Source organism: Phaseolus vulgaris, chromosome 7 (assembly GCF_000499845.2).
Source record: "Phaseolus vulgaris cultivar G19833 chromosome 7, P. vulgaris v2.0, whole genome shotgun sequence".
Lineage (NCBI taxonomy): Eukaryota > Viridiplantae > Streptophyta > Magnoliopsida > Fabales > Fabaceae > Phaseolus > Phaseolus vulgaris.
The window spans coordinates 38,847,656-38,868,680 of record NC_023753.2 but is presented as its reverse complement, the minus strand read 5'-3'; the positions used below and the strand labels follow the sequence as shown (position 1 = coordinate 38,868,680).

Genomic DNA, 21,025 nt, shown 5'->3' with positions numbered 1-21,025 from the left:
AGATTTTTTATTTTGTAAAATTCAATTCATGACCAAAGGTTATTTGATATAGAAATATACAATTTACATATTAGTATGACTATAAATGATAACCTAAAGTTGTAGAATTGAAAGATAAATATTGTAAGGGTAGGTCAAAAACAATTTTGTTTAATAAACCTTGATGATAGTCATAAGAAATATAAAAAAAAAAATATAAGAACAAATGATTTAAAAAAGAATTTTAAGAAAAAAAAATTATAGTTAAAATAATAACAAAAGTGTTCATTCCAATTATTTTCAAATAATTTATACAATTTAATTTTCTTGCACTTAAAAATAAATAAAAAATATATAATCATAGTATTATAAATATCATTAATATGAATATACTTTTGAGGTTAAGTGAGACATAGTTAAAGTTAAGGGACTTGTAGAATTTTGTAATTTTATTTCAAAATAAGTATAAAAGGTAAGTTAAGAATTAAACTTGGACCTACTTTTTTTTTTTTTTCATAACCCAAAAATAGAGATGGTACTTATGTTTTTTGTAATATATAAATTATGTTTTGTATACAAGAAAGAGGCACATGGGAGCTAAGTAAGAAAGAATGTCTCTTTCAAGATTGTAATGAATTCATCGTTGACTCTTTTTTCTTGGATCATGGGCTTCTCGGATCATGGAACTCTAAGATTTTCATCAATTTTCCCAAAATACTATTTTTATAAAAGAAAATATTAAATTATTTACTTGTTTTTTTTATATTTCTAAATCTTCTCTCACGTATAAAATGTACGACGATAAATGTTTAGCCAGACAGTGGAACAACAGCTTCCTAGAAGCATTTTCCACGTAAGAATGTGAAATTCTCAAATATGTTTAAAATTTAGAAAATGATATTTTAATACCATAAAATATGTTTGATAAAAGAAAATACACGTTGACACCAACAGCTAGAATCTTATCCTTTCAAAAGAAATAAATAGCCAAACTCTCCCAATAAAGTTTATTTCAATACCCAAAAACGATTGAATCAAACCTTTATTAATATTTTTAAGGGGAAAAACTATATATCAATAATTATATGAGGATTTGAAGAAGAAGAAAAATAAAATGATGATTTTTTTTATTACTTCCATCGTTAGGATTGGAAGATTAATTCATTCTCAAGCCAGACAAAAAATGTGTTTATGTAAATTTGAGTCGAGTAATACCAAACATATAAATTAATATAATGTTAAGGATTTTAGATAAAACGGAAAATTTTAAAAAGTATTCATGTAGAATTTCAAATACCATCAACTTAAATGAGATTGTAAAAAGTTAAATGCTCTTTGGAAAACACTTTTAATTACTATGAAAAAATAAGATATAATACTCATATTTTTTAGAAGGAAATACATATACAAATAAACTGACTAACTTAAAATTTATTCATTCATAAACTCATTGATATAATAGATTTATATCTAGTCTATTCTTTTAGAGTTTTTTATAAATAAGTATAATCTACCTCTATCAATTTTATTTTTTTTAATTTTAGTCTAATTCTCCCATATTATAGCTCACATGAGACTATTTGATTGGTCATTGTTGTAGCTGCTCCTCATGGATGGTCCATATGCCAATTTGATGTTAATTTTGCCTTTGCTTTCGTATAGTTGAATAGTTGTTAAAAATCAGTTAAATAGTTATTGTTTTTTAGATATTCTAGTATTAAATATTTTAGTAGTTAAAATAATATATATGAAAAAAACTTACAAATCTATTATGTTAAAGGTTTTAGATTAAAGGTGTTGTTATGATTTCTTGTTTCAAACATATATGGTGTCTTTCCTAAAATAATTTAACAAGTAAAATAATTTACGAGTAATATCAGATTCATTGATATTGGTGAGAAGTTTTGTAAACAGAGAAGTAGGATGATGAATTAGATAAAAATGTGAGGAGTCAATGTTTTTTATTGCTACTCTTCCCTCTGTAAGAGTATAAATAAAGAAGGGCTGAAGAGAGAGAGAGCGATATAACGTTAATTTAATAGCGTGATGCTAATGAATAGTAGATGTTGGTGATAATGTTATTTACTAACCTAGCACCAAAGAGAAATGAACTGTACATTTGATACAACATATGGCATGATAATACATGAATGTAAGCATCTTCTTAGCTCACCATGAGCCACATTCCAACCATTATAATGGGAATTGATAATGTGCTCATTTAAATGAATTAAAAACAAATCCATAAAATAAAAGTACATATTAACAAAATTTCAGTGCCCGAGGCATAAGCATCAGCGCAACTTGTCATTTGGATAACGAATGTACATTTACAGGCATTTGGTAAGTCATGCTTTTACAGTTCTACTTAGTCATCAATGCGGCTACAGTTGGCCCAATCTTTCCTGCATCAAACCAAGAAACCATTTTAAATACAAAAGAATATGTTGGGAAGTGAAATAGGTATACATAACTATCAGACCTTAACCTACCACATACGCACAACTACACTTAGAATAAACCTGTGGAAAATAGACCTAATTTATAATAAGATGATATACACATTCCAAACCCAAAAATGTTGGAGTGAAAGGGTGTGTAGGAAAAACCCCAAGTCCCACACTGACTAGAGATAGTATAAACAATAAAGTATATGAGTGAAAACAGTCCCCACTTTAATAACCAAATTTGTAAGGTTGAGTTTAAGTTAAACTCATTTTCTAAGATAATCAATAGGCATAAAAGAAAACCATTAGTGTGACCCCACTCTCTGTTAGTAAGCAACCACAAGATCTGTGAAATAAATAAATCCTAAAAAGAACAACCTGAAGCATCTGCATTAATTTTGGATGCTGCTCCAAAAGTTGGCAAAGTTTGTCCCGATCTCTCAATAAAGACTGTCATGCCAGAAGAGTAAAATGATAAGATTTAAATCAGTGCTAAATCAAATTGTACATTTAGTTAAAACAGAAAATAAGCATGGTATCTATCCTCCCATTAATGCGATTACAATTGAAAGATACCTGAATTGCCTCTGGAGACTTAAAATACTCGTGTAACGACAATCCTGCATCTGGTTGCTGCTGTGATTGACCATCCGCTGGCTGTTGAGTGTATTCAACATGCGGCTGCAGCTGCTCATGTGAAAACTGTTGCTGCTGGGTTTGGTAATATGTCTGCATTGAAGGAACTTGAGACTGTTGCAGCATATTTATTTGATGCACTTGAGCATTGCTTTGCACAGCCATCCCTTGCTCCAACTGCTGTAAAGCTTGAACAGGTGGCCTAAGCTGAGGTGGTTGTGGTGGACGTGTAAGCTGGGGTGGCTGCAAGGGCTGCAACTGAGTAACTGAGTGCATTGACTGAAAGGAAGCTGGAGGAACCGAGATATTTTGTAAGATGTTTGGCTGATTCTCAGTCTGTTGCTGATTGGGTGCATTTCCAAACATAGACAATGGCATGGAAGCAGGCCTACTAAACCCCATCGGGGGGTTAGGGTATGATGACAATCTGGCTCCTGAAGATGCAATGGAGGAGTGGGAAAGTTCGGTGGTCCCCATACTTGTCTGATTATATATAGAAGGTTGGGAGCCAGAACTTTTAACAGATGATAAATTATATTGACTAGATACGAAAGGAGGTGGTGTCGGAGGAAGGGGAGGAGCAACTCTGTTAGGTCCACCAGGGGAAGACACAGATGTCCTGGAGTATTTTGAATCTTGCATCGGAATAGAAGATGCTAATGCTGTTGCCGTTGTACCATTGTTGAATGGAGATGGATAGTCCAATTGAACCTGCACGGAAAAATTATAAATGTGGTTGGCGCTTATCCAGGATAGAAATGCAGGCAAGCGAAAAAGATTCACATGAATGTAGCAGTAACCAAAAAAGGAGGAAAAGTTTCTCACTTGGAATGCCACTGGACGCTGTGTGCCTGCTTGAGGATTAACAAATGAAGTTGACTGACTAGGAACAGAATCGGTGGCGTGAGATATTATAGGTGAGACTGTCGGTGGAGGTGGCATGGGTGGTAAAGGAGGTTGGTTGGGCAAAAACCTTTGGTCGTACAGTCCTTGAGAACCAGTAGCAATACCACCGTGTTGAGGACTGTTCTTTAACAAGTAATTTTGGGAAACCATCCTTGAATCAGCTGGTAATTGCATAGACGAGGATGGATTATTGTAAAGAGACATAGGAAATGAAGTATTTGACGCTGCAGAATCATATCTACCAGAAGGCTTAACTTGAACATTTTTCAAGTCATCAGCCTGCTCAACATACTTCCTGTCTGAAGAGACACTTGATTCGCGAGTTAATGACATATCAGGACGTGAACCAGATATCTTTGAAGAAAATTCACTTTGCGCATTTTCATCGACGTTAGATCGTAACGGAGTACCCATCTGTGAAAATTGACCACTATCAACAACATCACTTCCTGTCTCTTCAACAATTGAATGAGGAGAACTTTGCTCAACAATAACTGGGGCTGGCTGCTGTATGTTATCATCCAGCTGAGGGAATAGCAACTTGTCATCAGGGTCAGACTCCTCTCCATCAAAAACTATATCAATTCCTTGAAGATCATCATCAAGATCTGTTTTCAATTGCTTAGATTTGTTTAACTTCTCCATATCTGCCGGTTTCACAGGAGAAGCATTTTTAAGGTGTCCCACAGCCTCTCCCACAACTGTTGCTGAAGGGTTCTGCCGTTCCCTCTGTCTTGCCATAAATTCATCTACATGAATTGATGGAGGTCTCCCACCAGTAGATCCTGCTCGGGGAACTGATATTACATTAGTAACCCCTTCAACAATTCTCTCTCTTGCAACATAATCGTCCACATGCATAGATGGTGGTCTGCTGGTATTTGGTTTGCGATGTCGGAAAGCATCCCTACGTGTAGTACCAGAAGAAACAGCAGACTGTGCTGGACCCCGTGAAAAAGCATTTTGAGAAGAGATATCACCCTGAAAACTTTCTCCTCTGGCTCGCCTAACAGGACCATCCATTGATGGAAGCTTCCTCTTGGCAGCAAGATTTGTCTGCGTTAATCTATCCGGTAATATTTCAGGACATTCCCAAAGAAATTTGTCCCCAAGTCCTCCAACATAAAGATGATCATCAATCTTTTCAACACTGTTTTCAAGCAACTGATGCCTATTTGAAAAACCTAGAACATCATATTGAGGTAAAACAGCATCCTCCAACTTCATGGAACCAGCAGGTCTTTCCAATATTAATGACAATGACTTAACGGACTCGGAAACCTTAAATAAAAAATGAGCAGCAAGTGTTACAGACTAATACAGGTAAAAACTACTAAAGAAGAGGCTACATTCAAATGGGTATAAACCTGATATAATGGGATTTGTGAGAAAGAGGTAACCAAACAGTCATCCATAGCAGCTTTGGAACTTAATAGAGCACTAAATTCTAGTATGTAATTTATATTTTCCTCGGGAAAGCCAACTGATCTTGTCATATCATCCGAAATCCCAAAGAGGTACTTCAACGCAACCACTCTGTCGGAATTCAAACTAACCAACAAAAGAAACTGTAAATTATACTGCCATAGGATAAAAAATAACAGCAAGACAAAGTAAGCAAAAATTTTCATATACATCAAACCCTCCTTTTCAATGCTCTAAGAAACTTGGGATATCAACATATAAAATCAAGATTTCAGATATCTATTTGATGTAATATTTAATCTGTTTGTTGCCACTTCTTCACATATATAGATAATATAGGTTGAAATTTTAAATTGTTGTTTCTCCTTAAGAACAAATAATTTTTGCAATAAAAATGAAACAATATTGACACAACCAAGAATGTCATGGTGCCATAGTCTAGATAAGTATTCAAGTCCTAACAATTGTATTTTGAGTATTCGGAGATCTGAAATTGACCGTATTGAGAACTAATGTGGTAAATGTACAGTAATTTGTTGTATTTTTCAAAAGCATGACCCTGACCAAATAATGTATAGTTGAAGTAATATCTCTCACTATTCTTTAGGATCTATACATCGTTATCAATCCCAAATAATGGTACATAGTACCAATCCCTGAAAACATTAAATGACCACTTTACTAAGTTTTGAAATGGATTTTAAATAATTTATTATACACAAAAGGATCAACAAACAGACAAACACAACAACTAAAAGCAAGAAAAGAACGAGAGCAGAAAATTGTGGATCAAAGGGCATGAAAACTGAAAAAAAAAGGAGCGTGACCAAAAAAAAGCAAGCAGGGCTGGTGAACCCGGGGGCTTGGCCGACACTGATGAGAAGTGGGTCCAATCCAACATATTTTGATCAAGAAGCTGAAAAGTATGTGAGACAGTGCCTAATAGGTACCAAAGGGATGATTGGTCAAAAAATGTTTTTTATAATTTAACTGAGTCATGTTGGATAATGTCATGATTCAAAATCATGACAAATTACTGTTTGTCATAATTTTTCTTCCTTGGATATATTAGAATATTTTATCTAAAGAGTGAAATAAAAAGTTAATAAGTATAACAGCACATTTAATTACATATTAAATTAAAATAATCACATTTATATTTATACATATACTTGGATAAAGGAATTGTTTCATAACATGCGCTTTTCCAGTTACATGAATAATAATAAAAATACACAAAATTATGCTAATGAACAATGATAATAATAAGCACATGTGCAAGTTAATCATGTTATCATAAGCACATGTGCAAGTTAACCAGAAGCAGTAATCCAGATATAAATAAGAAAACTTACCTATCCCCATTCATGCAAAACTGTATGGACCCAACAGATAACGCATAGACAGCCTCAATTGCACAAGTTGACAAACCCTCCTTTGTATCGTCAATAGATTTCAACAACTTCATCCAACAGCTGAGTAAAGGGGGGCATTTCCTCCATTCAGCTACACTAGAGACACTATAATTTACATTCCTATCACCTTTCCGAGGATCAAGTTCGTAAGCATGAGAGTTGATACCCAAATGAGTAGCTCCAAATGCCATTTGGCCTTCATCACAAGATGCTAAATCTTTGAAAGCTGTAAGGCAAGCCAGTAACTCCTTTCCAACAGGCAGGACCTTGAAACAACAGAATTCTTTGTTAACATTAGGAGAGCAACAAAAAGACACTACAATTTACAGCTACAAAGTGACTTGTAAGACAATTGATATTGGCACCCCTTTGCCCAAGGACAAGTAAAGGCAAATCATTATCAACAAAAAATCTAAATAGATCTACAAGTATATACAAACAGTATTGAGAGTCACCTGACAACTCTTCAAAATATATTGTAAAATCAGGGCAGAATCTTCATCACTCAATTTTTCAAAATTTTTACTGCCAGAACACCAGAAAGGTCATCACTTAGCTGTAAAACTTGAATAAAACATAATATTTACTAGAATGTAAACTGCTCACAAGTCATGTCTTCGGGGGTAATGATGAGAAGTTTCAGAATGAAAAAGGAGCATGATAAACTTGAATATTGGGAGACACCAACTATAAATATTAAAGCTGCATGTTGCAGAACTTCTATCAGGAGTCTGCTTTCCATCATCAGTAATAACAAAACATCTATCCAGCAGTTTAGTTAGGATCTGAAGAGTGCCCTCCCTCAACAATAGGACCTGACAGAGAGAAAGTGTACCAGTTTTATGTAAATTACTGCTATCAATAATAATTAATAAAACTACATTGGTAATTATAATCATATCAAAAGCGAGAGACAATAACAAAGGAAAAATCTAAATAGATCCACAAGTATATACAGACAGTATTGAAAATCACCTTTCCAAGTGGATGCTCCAACAGGCTTACAAGAAAATCAAGAAGCCTCAAAATCTGAAAATAAAGAAACTAAATTCCTCAAAATGTCAAACTAGAAAGGAAGAAATACAAGATACAAATTTTAGGGGCAGACATGAATCTTACCTTGTATGCATCTGTATCTGAAGGAAATGATGATTCTGAAGCAAGATGAACAATTGAGGACAACACCGGTTTTATAAGTATGGATGCATACTTAGGATTTTGGCAGGAGATTCGAATAACAAAAACCCGCAGAAGATCTTGAACGACCCCTAATGCCTGCCGAAAAATCAGAGGAAAAAAAGACATTCACGCAAGCTCTACCAATAATGTGTACTCCGTATTAGAAATTTGGAAGTTCATTATTGAGGAAGAAATTACATACAGAAATTGCATAATTTTGTATAATCTCAGCAATTTTGTCAAGATGTGGCACCAGCTGGCCAAGCAGTTTCTCAAGGTGTCCAGATTCCAAATACCAGTTGACATGTCTCTCCTTCTGAGGCCCCAATATGGTTCCAATACCCAACATTCTTCGTGTTGTTAACAAGGGCATTCCGCTAGTCCAAAGCCATATATCTTCTTCAGGAAATAAATCACTCTTGAAATAGAAAACAAGTAAGACCAGAGGAGTTAATCATGCAAACACTCCACTAAATTAATTTACACAGCCCATAAATAAAAACATAAATTTAAGAATGGAAGAGCACCAAGCAATATATAGTATTTAAAGAAATAACATCAACAACACAACTTTGCACAGTAAAACTTCAAATGGAATGGACATACCAAAAGATAGAGTAAACTGCAAGTTTCTTTTGGACCTAGAGTCAACAGTGAAGAACTCTGAACACTGGCCAGAAGGGTGTTAAAAAGACCTGGACTCCATCCATGCACTGGCCAGAAAGCAAGTGCTGATGCAATAAGATGACAGACAGCTCCATAACCAATAGCATAATCAGGATATCGAGATGACAAGTCCGCTGCACATGCAGCTAGCTTAGGGCTGCAATTACCAGGATTTGATCAGTGTAAAGAAGAAAGATTCTCTAACAAGATGGAAAGAAAAAGAAACTAAGAGATACCTTATTTCCCTGTGCAATCGTAAAAGAGCATTCATTAATTTTGTATTTCGGTGTTGCTCCTTTGCTTCCTAAAATGCAACCAAAACAACCTTAGTTTATTTAACTTATGTTGCACAAGGTACTAGAAGAATGCCAGTTTTTTAAGTTTTTTTACAAAAAAGAAATTTAAAGTCAGAGAAGGGTAAAAAGAGATAACATATAATAATATAATAACAGTAATAAATTAGATATAATGTTCTCCAACCAAATCATCACATCCACACAAGATTAAAAGGAATAGCCAGAAAAGGAACCGAGGCAAAAAAGATAACACAAATAATATACCACTGAAGTCCTATGGACACTCCTCAATAATCATACGAGCTCATAAGTTAAAAACCATAAGATGTTAACATGTAAATTCTTCAGTGTTATTGATATCGATAACAGAAAATATCTGTGATCCCAAAATCCTTTATGAAAAAATATTGGATGTCACAACTGGTTACGGCAGAAGCATCGTGGACAAAAAAAATACATGCATATATAGATAATTAAAAAATGCAGAAATATAATTATAATGCTAAAGATAATGAAAAAAAAAACAAAATAAGTAATAATAATATTTCTAGACGTTCAAATAACAATAAAATCAAATTAAAACATCACCAAATCCTGTTCTAGACTTAAAGTAACAACAAAATATAAGATAATGTCCTAAATTTCTAATTATATGTTGGATGTTCTTGAACTACCTTGTTAAGTTGCCATTTGGGTTGCTGGAAAACTGGTGACCAAATGTTGCAGGTATTCAGAGAATAATTATTGAGTGGAAAAGAAGAAAACAAGAATTTAGGAATGCTTGGAGGTGCTGAACAAAGAGGAAATAGAAAGAAAAATAAAAATAAAAGAGCACTTGCAGTGGTACTACATGTGGCAGCAGGATGAAGACAGCAGGACAGCAGCTATGTGACAGCAATAGTGCTGTAGTAGGACAGCAGCACAGCTGCACTGGAAACAGAGCAGGCTGCGCCGGCATGGAGTGTGAACAAGAGGAGGCTGTGGCTGGGGTGCTTGAAGCTGAGGTAGGGTGTGTTAGGTTTATTTTCTGATGTAGTTGTTTGGGTTTGGGACGCACAAAGGGCCACTGAGCCGCCATAACCTGATTTCTACCAAGGTTTCTTTCAACACCAACACCATTTCATACAGGTTTTGCATCACCACCAAGGACTGGAACCTCCAATTGGAGCATCCAGAAAAATAAGTCCAAGATAGATTATGTGAGCAATGCTCCACCATTGGAATAGCATCTAGAAAATCAGTTCAGGTTGTATATCTCTAGTCAATGTGAGATTTCAAAACAAACCATAAGAGCACTAAACTTCTAGCCAATCAATACCCTCCATGTCATAGCCTTTCCCAATCAGTCACTCCTTTGAGTTCGAAATATAATTAAACCCAATTGACCCATTCATCCAACATACACATTATCTCTAAAAGAACAGCGTAATCTCCCAATTCCTGAATCATACTTCAACCATCCTGCTCTTGCTCCTCCTCCTTTCACCATTTCCAACTTTTCTAACACCTTTAATGTTGTTTCCACCCAAAAGATTCACCAGGTTCTTCTCCTCTTTAAATGTTGAAGTTGACCCTTCAAGTAGATCTTCCAATATCTTCATCCTCATTAGTCAGTTTTGAAGTTGAAGCCCTATCTCTCCTTGTTTCTTGCCAATCATCTCTCCATTACTTATCCAAGCTTCAAAACCTCTCTCCAAGAACTCTAAAGTAGCCTCTAATTACCTCTTTCAAACTAACTGATTCCAACTAAGCACTTATATGTCCAAACCCAATCAGAACACACATATATGTCCAGCCCTAGGCATGAGAGGAGAGTTAAGATGTCCCACATAAGCTAGGAATAAGACCAAAATACTCCAACAAATAAGACTTGAGCAATTCTCCTCCCTTCAGCTAGCTTTTAAAGTTATGTTATACTCAATCTTTCTCTAATAGGGACTTCAAATTAAATTTCACAGAAACTTCAATTAAAGGCGCAATCAAAAAGCAAACCAATTGAACCAATAGATCCTCCTTTATAAACTGGTGTCCATAGTTATCTAGCAAACCCCATAGCAGTGATATCACCAGAATAGAAAAGAGCAGAGAACCTTTGCTCAATGACAGACATTATATCATGCTTCATCAAGTGGCCTCAGTTAGGGCCATCAGACGCAAGGGTGACCTTTTTTGGCTCAAACATAACGAAAAGCTAAATGAAACTACGAATGTATAACTTTTTTAGGTTTGAGATATAATTATTAATTACTAATCAAAATGTAATAATCAATCCCACCTCTATAAACTGTACAAACATTTTATAAATTATTTTTAGGTTAGTAGGATATGTGTTCATATTTCAAATGTAGATTGTTTCCATATTTCCAAACTAATAAAACCACAACAGAAAAACACCAATATTCTATTAAGGACACACCTGTAATTTCTGTAATAATGTAATAAGTAGCACCAGTGAAGGAACCAAAAGATCAACTATGTTTAGCTCACGATTCCGTTCTAAGAGTAAATCTGAAGTGGTATTGCATTCTGTACCCTCATCTACAAGGTAATCTGTTCAAAGATATGGAACATTACATTTAGCAAAGTTAAAGAGAAAATGGATAGCAGAAAATTTCTTTGACAGGAAAGTTGCATTACAAGTTATATAAGCAAAGTACAAATAAAATCAAGGTTAAGAATCTAGAACACATAAAACAAAAATGAGGCACTAATAACAGCAAGGATTCCCATCTACATGTCAAAAGTGACCAAGACCTCTTGAACAATATCAGCAACTATTTAGTCCCTAGTAAATAAACACTGTGATTTTCATGGTATCGCTGTCATTTAAATGGTGAAATTGATTCTTGCATGTTAAACAAACACTTGAATTTGTGTTTGGCTTCAATCAGGTGTCTGCATCAATTACACCAAAGAACTCGGCCACTTTTTACCAAAACCTTAAAAACAACAAATGGAGAGTACCACTTTGCAAGGCAGTAATTAGTAATTCAAAATCATAATCAGTTATGACAGACTGGTTTGAGCTTAGCCCATGGATTCGTGTGACTTAGTTGTGTACACCCCATTTATCGTACAAGTGTTTATCCTATTAACTTTAGTTGTACATTCAATGAATTTTTTCTTATAAGGAGGCCATATATGAATTATTTTATCATAGAGGAATATTTTACTGCTTGTGATGTGGTTGAAATTCAGAACAAGAATTTATGTTGGGCATGTCATGTGTCTCAACAACAAAACAAAGTGTAGAAGCTATGCACAAGTAGGAATTAAGAATAAGGTGTACACATGTAGCAGTTCGGTGTACAGTGTAGGAAGTAAAAATAAGGTAGAATAAGATATACACATAGGCTAAAGGGGGCATTGAAATTAGAGATAACTTTAGAGGAATCGAGAAGTGCCTCTCTATCTATTGTAGAAGGAGAAACCATAAACAAAAAACAAAGCCATTTCAGTAACATGTCTTCTCCATCCAAGTGCCATTGTGCATTTAGTTTCAAGAGATACAGTATTTTATTAGAGAACAATGTACGGTGGGAATAATCTAATTGTGTAAATTTAGTAGCCTACACTAACCAGATACCAGAATTAACAATTAAATTTATGATTATGAAAAAAATTAAGATAATATAACATGTCTTTCAAACAGCTATTTTCTTGAAAACTGTTCATAACATAACATTAACTCACTAATCTGATATGTAATGCATATCAAATATTATGAAGAGAATGTAGCCAATCTATTGTAAATTTGTAATAAACGTACCATAATTGTTCGAGGACCTCTCAAGCATGAATCTGCAGTTCACCAAAATGGCATAAATAACTATTACAGCACCTTCATTATAGAGAGTCGCAGCAACAGTCTGCATTGGTTAAAACTGTCATAAGAAAGGACATATAATTATAAATGGAATTATTCAAAATAGATTATTACATACTGGGTTCTCAGAAATAAAAGACAAAATCCTTAATGCCGTTGTCAACTGTGCCAGAGAAGAATCACGAAGAGTGACACCATCAAAAGACTTTTCAGATATAAATTTTCCAAGATTCTCCATAACATTAATATCAGAACCACTAGAAGACTCTCCAACAACATTTTCAACATCAGTCAGATCTGAAACTAAGATGCTAGTTGATGTTAACTGGGCATCCCCTCCAGAAGCCAATACAGCAGCATAACGCATGAGACCAATTCCCCCATGTTTGTGGTATACTACACCAGCATCGATCCATTCCAACAACCGTGAGGGAGCATCTTTTCTGTTGGACCCCGGAGATGAGAAATGCAAAGCCCTGTGAAGTTCCATAGCATGTCCAATCCATGAACCCAAAGAAGAAGATGCGGAATCTGTAACAATGGCTTCAATGATCTCAGCAGCTGAGTGAAATATTGTAAGATTTACCGCTGAAGATCCTGAATACAAATAGAGTTAAAACTAGCACTTTAGACCACTTGAGAAGAAATCATGTCAATACCATGTCTGTGTATAAGAAAGAGATAGAATGACTTGAGTACCGCTGTTTTTCCCAACAGATTCAGATTCCTTGATGGAACTTAGTGCTTCAATTAAGATGGAAACAGCCTACAGAAATGGAAATATCATACTATATAAGCCACAAAATAAGCAATATACTACGTACTAAAGCGTGTAATACCACATAAAAACTCCAGCCACAGTCTGTAACCTAAACTGTCTTTGTAACATTTACAGCTAATTTCTGTAACTGCACATTACCACTGAATTTAGGAGGCATTTGGAAGAGCTTCCACAGAAATTATGTGGGCTTCTACCCTTATAATCCCTTTTAGCTTATTTAAATAAGCTTCTTGGCAAAGTTTATCAAAACAAGTTATTTCTAACTTACTTCTTTAATTGGTTTTACAGTCAAATTTGAGATAATCTCTAATGTGACAAGAGCTTATTAAGTGCTTATTGAAGTTGTTCACTCAAACTCACCCTCAGACATCGAAGAGTCAGAGAATTCCAGGAAAAATACAAAAAGGGAGCGAGACAGACCAAACATTCACAACTAACATATATGAGCATATTACTTCTGAAAATAACAATAATCCAGCCATCCAAGTAAGGCAACAGACCATACAAAAAGAATCATATAGCATAAGCTTCCTGATGCGGTATTATTATAGCTAATTATTTAGGTACATACCTCAGGAAAATTTCCCAAAGCTAATAATGCCCGGCGCCCACAATCAGATCTACAAATCATCCACAGGTTTAATTTAGAACTTAAACTGTGTTAAGAATATTTAATATTCAATTCAAATAAGGCAATTGGCACCGTGAAAGTGTTGAGAGTTCCCAGACAACCCATAGGAACTCTTCCGACTGTGGATTCGATGAAAGCAAACTGTCAGTGGCATTGGCCTAGGGCAAGCACAGAAATTATCTCAATTAGATACAAACCAGAAACAAAGTTGAAACTCATTGGAAAAAAAGAGCAGGAACAAAGAAAACAGTGGGCGTGAAGACATTATATTTTTGTTGCACAACTAACCATTTTTAAATGCATCTCAATTATCATTCCTATCTCGAGTGGACTACAAAAGAAACCCTTTGAAATCAAAATGGAAGCATATTGAAGAGGAATACAATTTTCCTTGTTGCCTCGATGACCACCCCTAAGAGCAAGGATTAATGTACTAGAAAGTTCAGGATCCTGCAATAGGAATATCAAGCCTACAACAGTAGAGAGTGAATCAAATTACTCAACATCTCACTTGCTTCTTTCTAATAATTGATGAAACTAATGTGAGTGTTATTTGTAGCCAACCTGAACGACTAAAAAGAAAAGATAGAATAACAGCCTCAACTGATGATGTGACATCCATGAAGAGTTCCATGACATGGCCCGTCCCAGTGCGCAATATAGATGATGACAACAATGCAGTTGATAATGAAAGAAAACCTCTCTCCTGCAAAATGAAAACAGTCCCCAGCTCTCACATTCCAATACCATCTTCCTTTATTAATATACAGATACAGACAAGAATGCAGAATTCACTTAAGACAGACACATGATGTTTAAGTTAAACAAGATGCATCTCAAACAAGAGCAGGCAAAATTTCTGAGAAAAAAAAACTTTTCCTAACAAAATGGTATACCTTCAAAAGCCCCAATAAATGTGAATCAATATCACAATCTGAAAAGCAACAACTTGAAGAGCTTATCAAGCTGGAAGTTGTTTTATATGACAACAAGCCATCTGTTTGACCAGTAATCAGTGATCTGCTTGCACGAGCTATGGGAGAAGGATCTTCAATTGGACCACGCGAATTTATCAAATTCTGCATTAGTACTTGTTAACAAACATTAACAGTAAACTTTTTTTAAAGTTAAAATTACAAAAAAATTAGTCAGAAGTAAAAAAAAAAAAATAGTGGGGAAATATAAAAAAAAAATCTGCATACTACTATTTTTTAATACAACTAAAGCCATAATCGATCAAATTAAAACTGACCAGGAGCTTTCTGAGCAAAATTTCAGCTGAGCTGAGCATATTCAGTGTGACATCTGTAACCCTGCCAACAGTACTGATATTTTCCAGCACAGAGAGAACTGCTGACTGGCAAAAATTAAATTATTACAAGATAAAGATGGAGTTCAGAAATGCAAAGAAACATTTATATCAAGCACAATCATTGAAAGTAATACCTCATATCTTGAAGCAATTTCATAAAATCGTAATCGATGAAGCAAATAGGTTGCAAGAGAAGCAACATCATGACGTGGTTTTGACAATATCAACTTCACCAAATAGCTGTAACCTTCACTGATACCAGAGGGAATACTTTCATCTTCCCGAGGCCACCAACCTAAGAAGGCTTCACATCCAACTGAATACCTAGTAGCCCGCTCTATAACACCAAGAAGCAGTAGCATAATAGTAGTAGAATTTTGCCCATCCTTGGAAAAGAACACCGCAAGCTGCTCCATTCCCCCACTACTAACAAACTGAAAGCCACTCTCTCTACCAGAACATAGCAAATAAGCCATGCTCAATCCTAATAGGGCATGCTCCCTCTGCAGTTAAGCAAACAGTTACATAAGCGAGGGAAGAAAGACAAACAGAAAACACAAGCAAATAAGCAATGAAGGGGGAAATGCAATTTGATTCTTACTTTCTCAACTAATAGGAAGATACTGGTAGAAGATTTGACAAGAAAACAATATATTACCTGAGAAAGGCAGTGATCCCCTGTACATGAAGAGTGTATTTGGAAATTAAAGTATTGGTTAAACATATCCACCAATGTTTTGGAATCCAACATTTCAACATCCATTTCAAGATAATTGGCCTCTGATGAACACTCAGAAGAGTCACTCCTAGATTTTCTATGAAGAACCTTATAAACCTCAAGAAGCTCTTTTCTTGCCTCATTAATAGCACCGTGCAACTCTTCCAAATTCTCAGATCTCTTCCACATCTGATATCTCCCACTGATTGATTCACATATGTCACTGGAAATGTAAGAAGAAATTGCAGACACCACAGAATTTACAATTTTATGTCCGGCATCCCCAGGATCTGAAAACTCCAAAAACTTTAGCATCAACTGTAGAAAAAGATTGACTTCAAGAGCAATATTTGTTGCAGGAACTGGAATAGACAACACACTCAGAGAAGAACGTGAATCACGAATTGTAAAATTAGTAGAGTGTAATGCAGGTGGCAGGTCCTCAAGCTTCCCCTCAGTAGAATCCACAAGATCAGTCAATGCATTGTCATCAATATCAATGTTAAACTGACCCAAATCCTCTGCTGTGTTGCCATATATAACCAAACTCAGACTGCGATAGCTTCCCCGTACAACTAAATGACTAGTAACAACAGCCTGAGAAAGAGAAAGCAATAAACACCAATAACAGTATAAATCTTTCTATAGAAAAATAACATAGACTGTTTGCAACCATTTTTTAAAAATAATTATTTTATTAATCTCCCTTGGAAAATTAGAAACATAACACATTATTCTTCTCAAATAAACTACCAGAACACAACCTTGGGCAATAAAGTGACAAATAACAAGGACAATACATCCACAAACATCTTTAGAAACTAATAGTATACATTACTCTTATATAAACATACATGATAAGCAAACAGGAACCATACCTACTCATAATTTCAATAATATCATTTCACTAGTATTAATCACCAACCAAATTATATTACATCAATTCATGTCAAAAGATCTTTTAAGCACTAAGATCTACTTAACTATTCTATGATCAAAAGGAAAGAACTTAGAAACTATAAGTTTGACATACAAACTACTTTTCTTGAGATACATCTTATCTGTAAGAAAAACCGTAAACTAAATAACTACACTACTATACAATTAGTAGATCAAACAGAAAAATACAACAGCATCAATAGACCTTTGAACAAATCCAAACTAAATAGCAGCACAAAAACATATTCATAACAGTTTGGGTAACCAGGAACTAGACACTTAATAACAGCCAGATTAGAATATTCTCTAAAATTTCATAAATACCTCTACTTCTAGTACATTTGATGAAGATTGTGAATAGAGAAAGGGCTGACAAAGTCTTCTAAACCTCGTCTCTCCCTCACAATGAACAAAAACCTCTATTGCAAATGATGGAGGTGAAGTCGCCCTGAAAATGTCACCAGCAATGAACTAAATAATTATAAAAACTTCAAGAGTTATCCAAAACCATAAATGCAAAATGCATCTACTAAAAATGAATCCTAAGGACCAATTAAACATGAACAACACCGTAGTAGAGTGTATCTAGAAAAAAACTTAATTCAGCACTTATTTTAAGCTTATCTGTGCATAATATCATAACCTTAACCATGAAGCTTACAGAAAAAAAAACTAAAAAACTTCTTTTAATAACTTTCAGCAATCACCATGAAACCTATTGCAATAAGATTAAAAAAACTTATAACAAGGTCATAAGCCAATTTCATAAAAACAAATAAGTAGGTGCTTCGAAGACCATCCCTCATAATTTTCACATTTAATGTGAAAACTAGTGCAAATAGCTTCAAAAATTCATGTAACATACACCCAAAAAAATGAGTTAGACACAAAAAACATAGTATGAACTTCAAAAAAAAAAAGTAATAAATGCAAAATAATCCTAAGGACAAATGAAACATGAGCAACACAAAGCCCGAGTGCATCTAGTAAACAATTTAATTCACACCTTATTTTTACCTTATCACAGACAAGCTGATATCATAACATTAACATAAATGCAAAATAATCCTAAAGACGATTTAAACATGGGCAACACCAAACCAGAGCGCATCCAGAAAACAACTTAATTCACCCCTTATATTCAGCTTAACACGCATGCTTATATCATACACTTTACTATGACGCTTAAAGAAATAAACTACAAAAAACTTATTTTGATTCGTTCACCAATCACCATGACACCATCAGACCTATTGCAATAAACAAGATTAAAAAAAAACTTATAACAAGGTCATGAGCCATTTTCATAGGAACAAATAAGCAGGTGCTTGGAAGCCCATCCCACTAAATTTTCACGTTTAATGTGAAAGCTACTACAAATATCTTCAAAAATTCATGTATCATACACCGGAAAATGAGTTGGACACTATAAAACATAGTATAAACTTCCAACCAAAAACAAATTGAAAACAATCCTAATGACAAAATAAACATGAGCAACACCAAGCCAGAGCGTATCCAGTGAACAATTTAAAATTCGGCAATTATTTTGAGCTTATATCATAAGCTTAGCCATGAAGCTTACAGAAATATAAATAAAAATATTATTTTGATCCTTTCACCAATCACCACCATAGACCTATCGAAATAAAAAGATCTTCCAAGAAGGTCATCAGCCATTTTCATTAGCACAAACAAGCATGTGCTTAGAAGCCAATCCCACGTAATTTTAACAATTAATGTGAAAGATAGTACAGATAGCTTTAAAAAGTAATGTATCATACGCGTAAAAAAAAGGGTTGGACACCAACTAAACATAGAATAAACTTCCTATAAACTCTTCCAACCAATTCCCAAGCATATAAAGTATTCTTCTACCTTACATTACACAATGTGGTCATCTAAAACAAGAATGAGCAACCACAAACTACATCACAATTTGAAACAACCAAACCCCCCAACTCCCAAACTATTCAGTCCACCATTCTATCATTTCAAAAACCCAACAGAAAAACAACATACCCGACGAGTGACACTGCTTGAGCAACTGACGACGCACTCTGTTCCAGAAACTCACACGCAGTGATAACAATAGGCTCTGAGAAAATCACCTGCAAGAAAGAACTATCAGTTACCACTACACCCAACCAACAAAACCCATCAAACCCTAACAATAACACGAACTCAGTGACCCCACTAAAACGCATTCCAAACTTGACAGTGGCGAATGACACATAACTACGATGAGGAAGTGCAGAAAGTAGCGAACAGCAAGCACGCTTAAAGCTTACCGAAAAGAATTGATTGAAAATTGGCAGTTAGCAATGCGATGGAAAGAAGGAATCGCGTAAGAAGCGGAAAATGACGTTACCTCGTCGACGTACTCATCGAGATGGGGATGAACGAAGGTTTGGGAGAAGAGAACGCATGGCTCAGGTCGACCCATGTGAGAATTGAGATCAAGAAAAGAGAGACATGAAAGTTTAGGATTCTAGGGTTTATGTGACTGCCTCTCTCCTCTTTCGAATGCAGATTTGGTTTTATGGGTTCCGCGCTCGTGGCCGACCTCTGAAAACGAGAGAGTGGTGCTTAAGAAGAGAGGGAAAGGATTCTTCTCACTTTTCTTTTCTTTTCTTTTTTTTCCCAAATTGCTTCAATTTCAAATAATGCTATTCATCTTTTTCCTAAATCGTTGCACGTCAAATCTTAATCCTCAACGATTAACCCTATTACCATTTCATTAATAAATACAATTATATGTTCGGAACTTAAGTGTGTTATAATAATATTGATAAGATTAGATTCTTATGGTCAATTGTAATATCTTAGGGGATTAAGATAATAAGGTTTTTTTGACTTGTAGTACATTTTTTATTATTTTCTCTTTTAAATTTAACTAAATATTAATGTATCAGTACCACCAATATAATCTCACATCGCTCAAAAGTTAAGGTAAGAATAATTTATATATTTTTTCCTCCTCCAACTCACTGAAGCGTCTTTTAAGGATAAAATCGTAACTCGACTCCAAAATGGACAATATCTCGCGGTGATTAAACCTTAACAATGTTATATCGGACTTGAGGTGAAACAATTAATAATAAAAAATACCTATAACAGGATCTTAAAATGTGAGTGTCATAAATCAATTTTTGGACAACCATTGAAGTTTTTTTGGGATTTTCAATAAAGAGTTACAAACTAACAAAAAAGAAAATCTTATCAGGATTACGAAGAAAATAGTAAAATTCATTACAAAGTGGATTCTCATTGTAATTTGCAAGTTTGATATTAAACAAACATATACCTAAACTTATGTGAACCCAAAGAAGATCAAGAAAAGATGGATCAATTCACTCTCAACTCCACAACTCAAAACAAGAACCAACCAAATTTGTGAAGAATAACTCATAATATATAATAGCGAAGGTTGAGGTTTGATTAGGGATTCTAAGTAGGATATGGTGTGCTTTTGAGGTTTTCTATGAGAATTAATGAAGTCGGAATAGAAAAATGTTTGCAAAACCTTAGTTTAGTTTATTGGGGTGAAGGTGTAAAGGTTATCCGGAAAAAAATAAATATACAATTTAAAATAGATTTCTTTATTAAAAAGTATTTTACATTACATAATTTATAATTATATCTCGTGGATTTATAGCATCTATACTATGTTTCCAAATTGTCAAATTTGAAAATTTGATTAACAAACAATTTAGACTTTTTCACCACCTTATATAAAATTGTATAAATAAGTTATAGAGATAGAAAAAAAAGGTGTGATTAATTACATGTATTTTTAATTTTGACAAAATTAAAGTAAAAAAAAGATAATGTAAGTTATTACAAATAAACCTATTATACCACTTGAT

The 21,025-nt window shown here is 34.4% G+C and overlaps 1 protein-coding gene across 2 annotated transcripts; it reads right to left on the bottom strand.

Annotated features, from left to right (window-relative positions):
* Positions 1-2,082: 2,082 nt before the first annotated feature.
* LOC137830741 (protein virilizer homolog) lies at positions 2,083-19,874 on the bottom strand. 2 transcript variants are annotated; one of them, XM_068638249.1, is made up of 28 exons: positions 19,528-19,874; positions 19,179-19,267; positions 17,481-17,604; positions 16,158-16,814; positions 15,634-16,002; positions 15,440-15,544; positions 15,084-15,266; positions 14,752-14,893; positions 14,476-14,657; positions 14,260-14,345; positions 14,128-14,176; positions 13,475-13,541; positions 12,894-13,372; positions 12,719-12,818; positions 11,366-11,499; positions 8,890-8,957; positions 8,594-8,810; positions 8,190-8,405; positions 7,928-8,083; positions 7,784-7,852; positions 7,415-7,623; positions 7,264-7,333; positions 6,749-7,074; positions 5,336-5,519; positions 3,888-5,249; positions 3,003-3,773; positions 2,805-2,876; positions 2,083-2,384 (listed from the first exon to the last, which is right to left on the bottom strand). In XM_068638249.1, the coding sequence occupies exons 1-28, from the start codon at positions 19,600-19,602 to the stop codon at positions 2,364-2,366; spliced, it is 6,582 nt and encodes a 2,193-aa protein (XP_068494350.1). In that variant the 5' UTR covers positions 19,603-19,874; the 3' UTR covers positions 2,083-2,363. The 2 variants fall into 2 exon arrangements, with proteins under 2 accessions (XP_068494350.1, XP_068494351.1); XM_068638250.1 differs by having other exon boundaries at positions 7,784-7,837.
* Between the last annotated feature and the right edge of the window lie 1,151 nt (positions 19,875-21,025).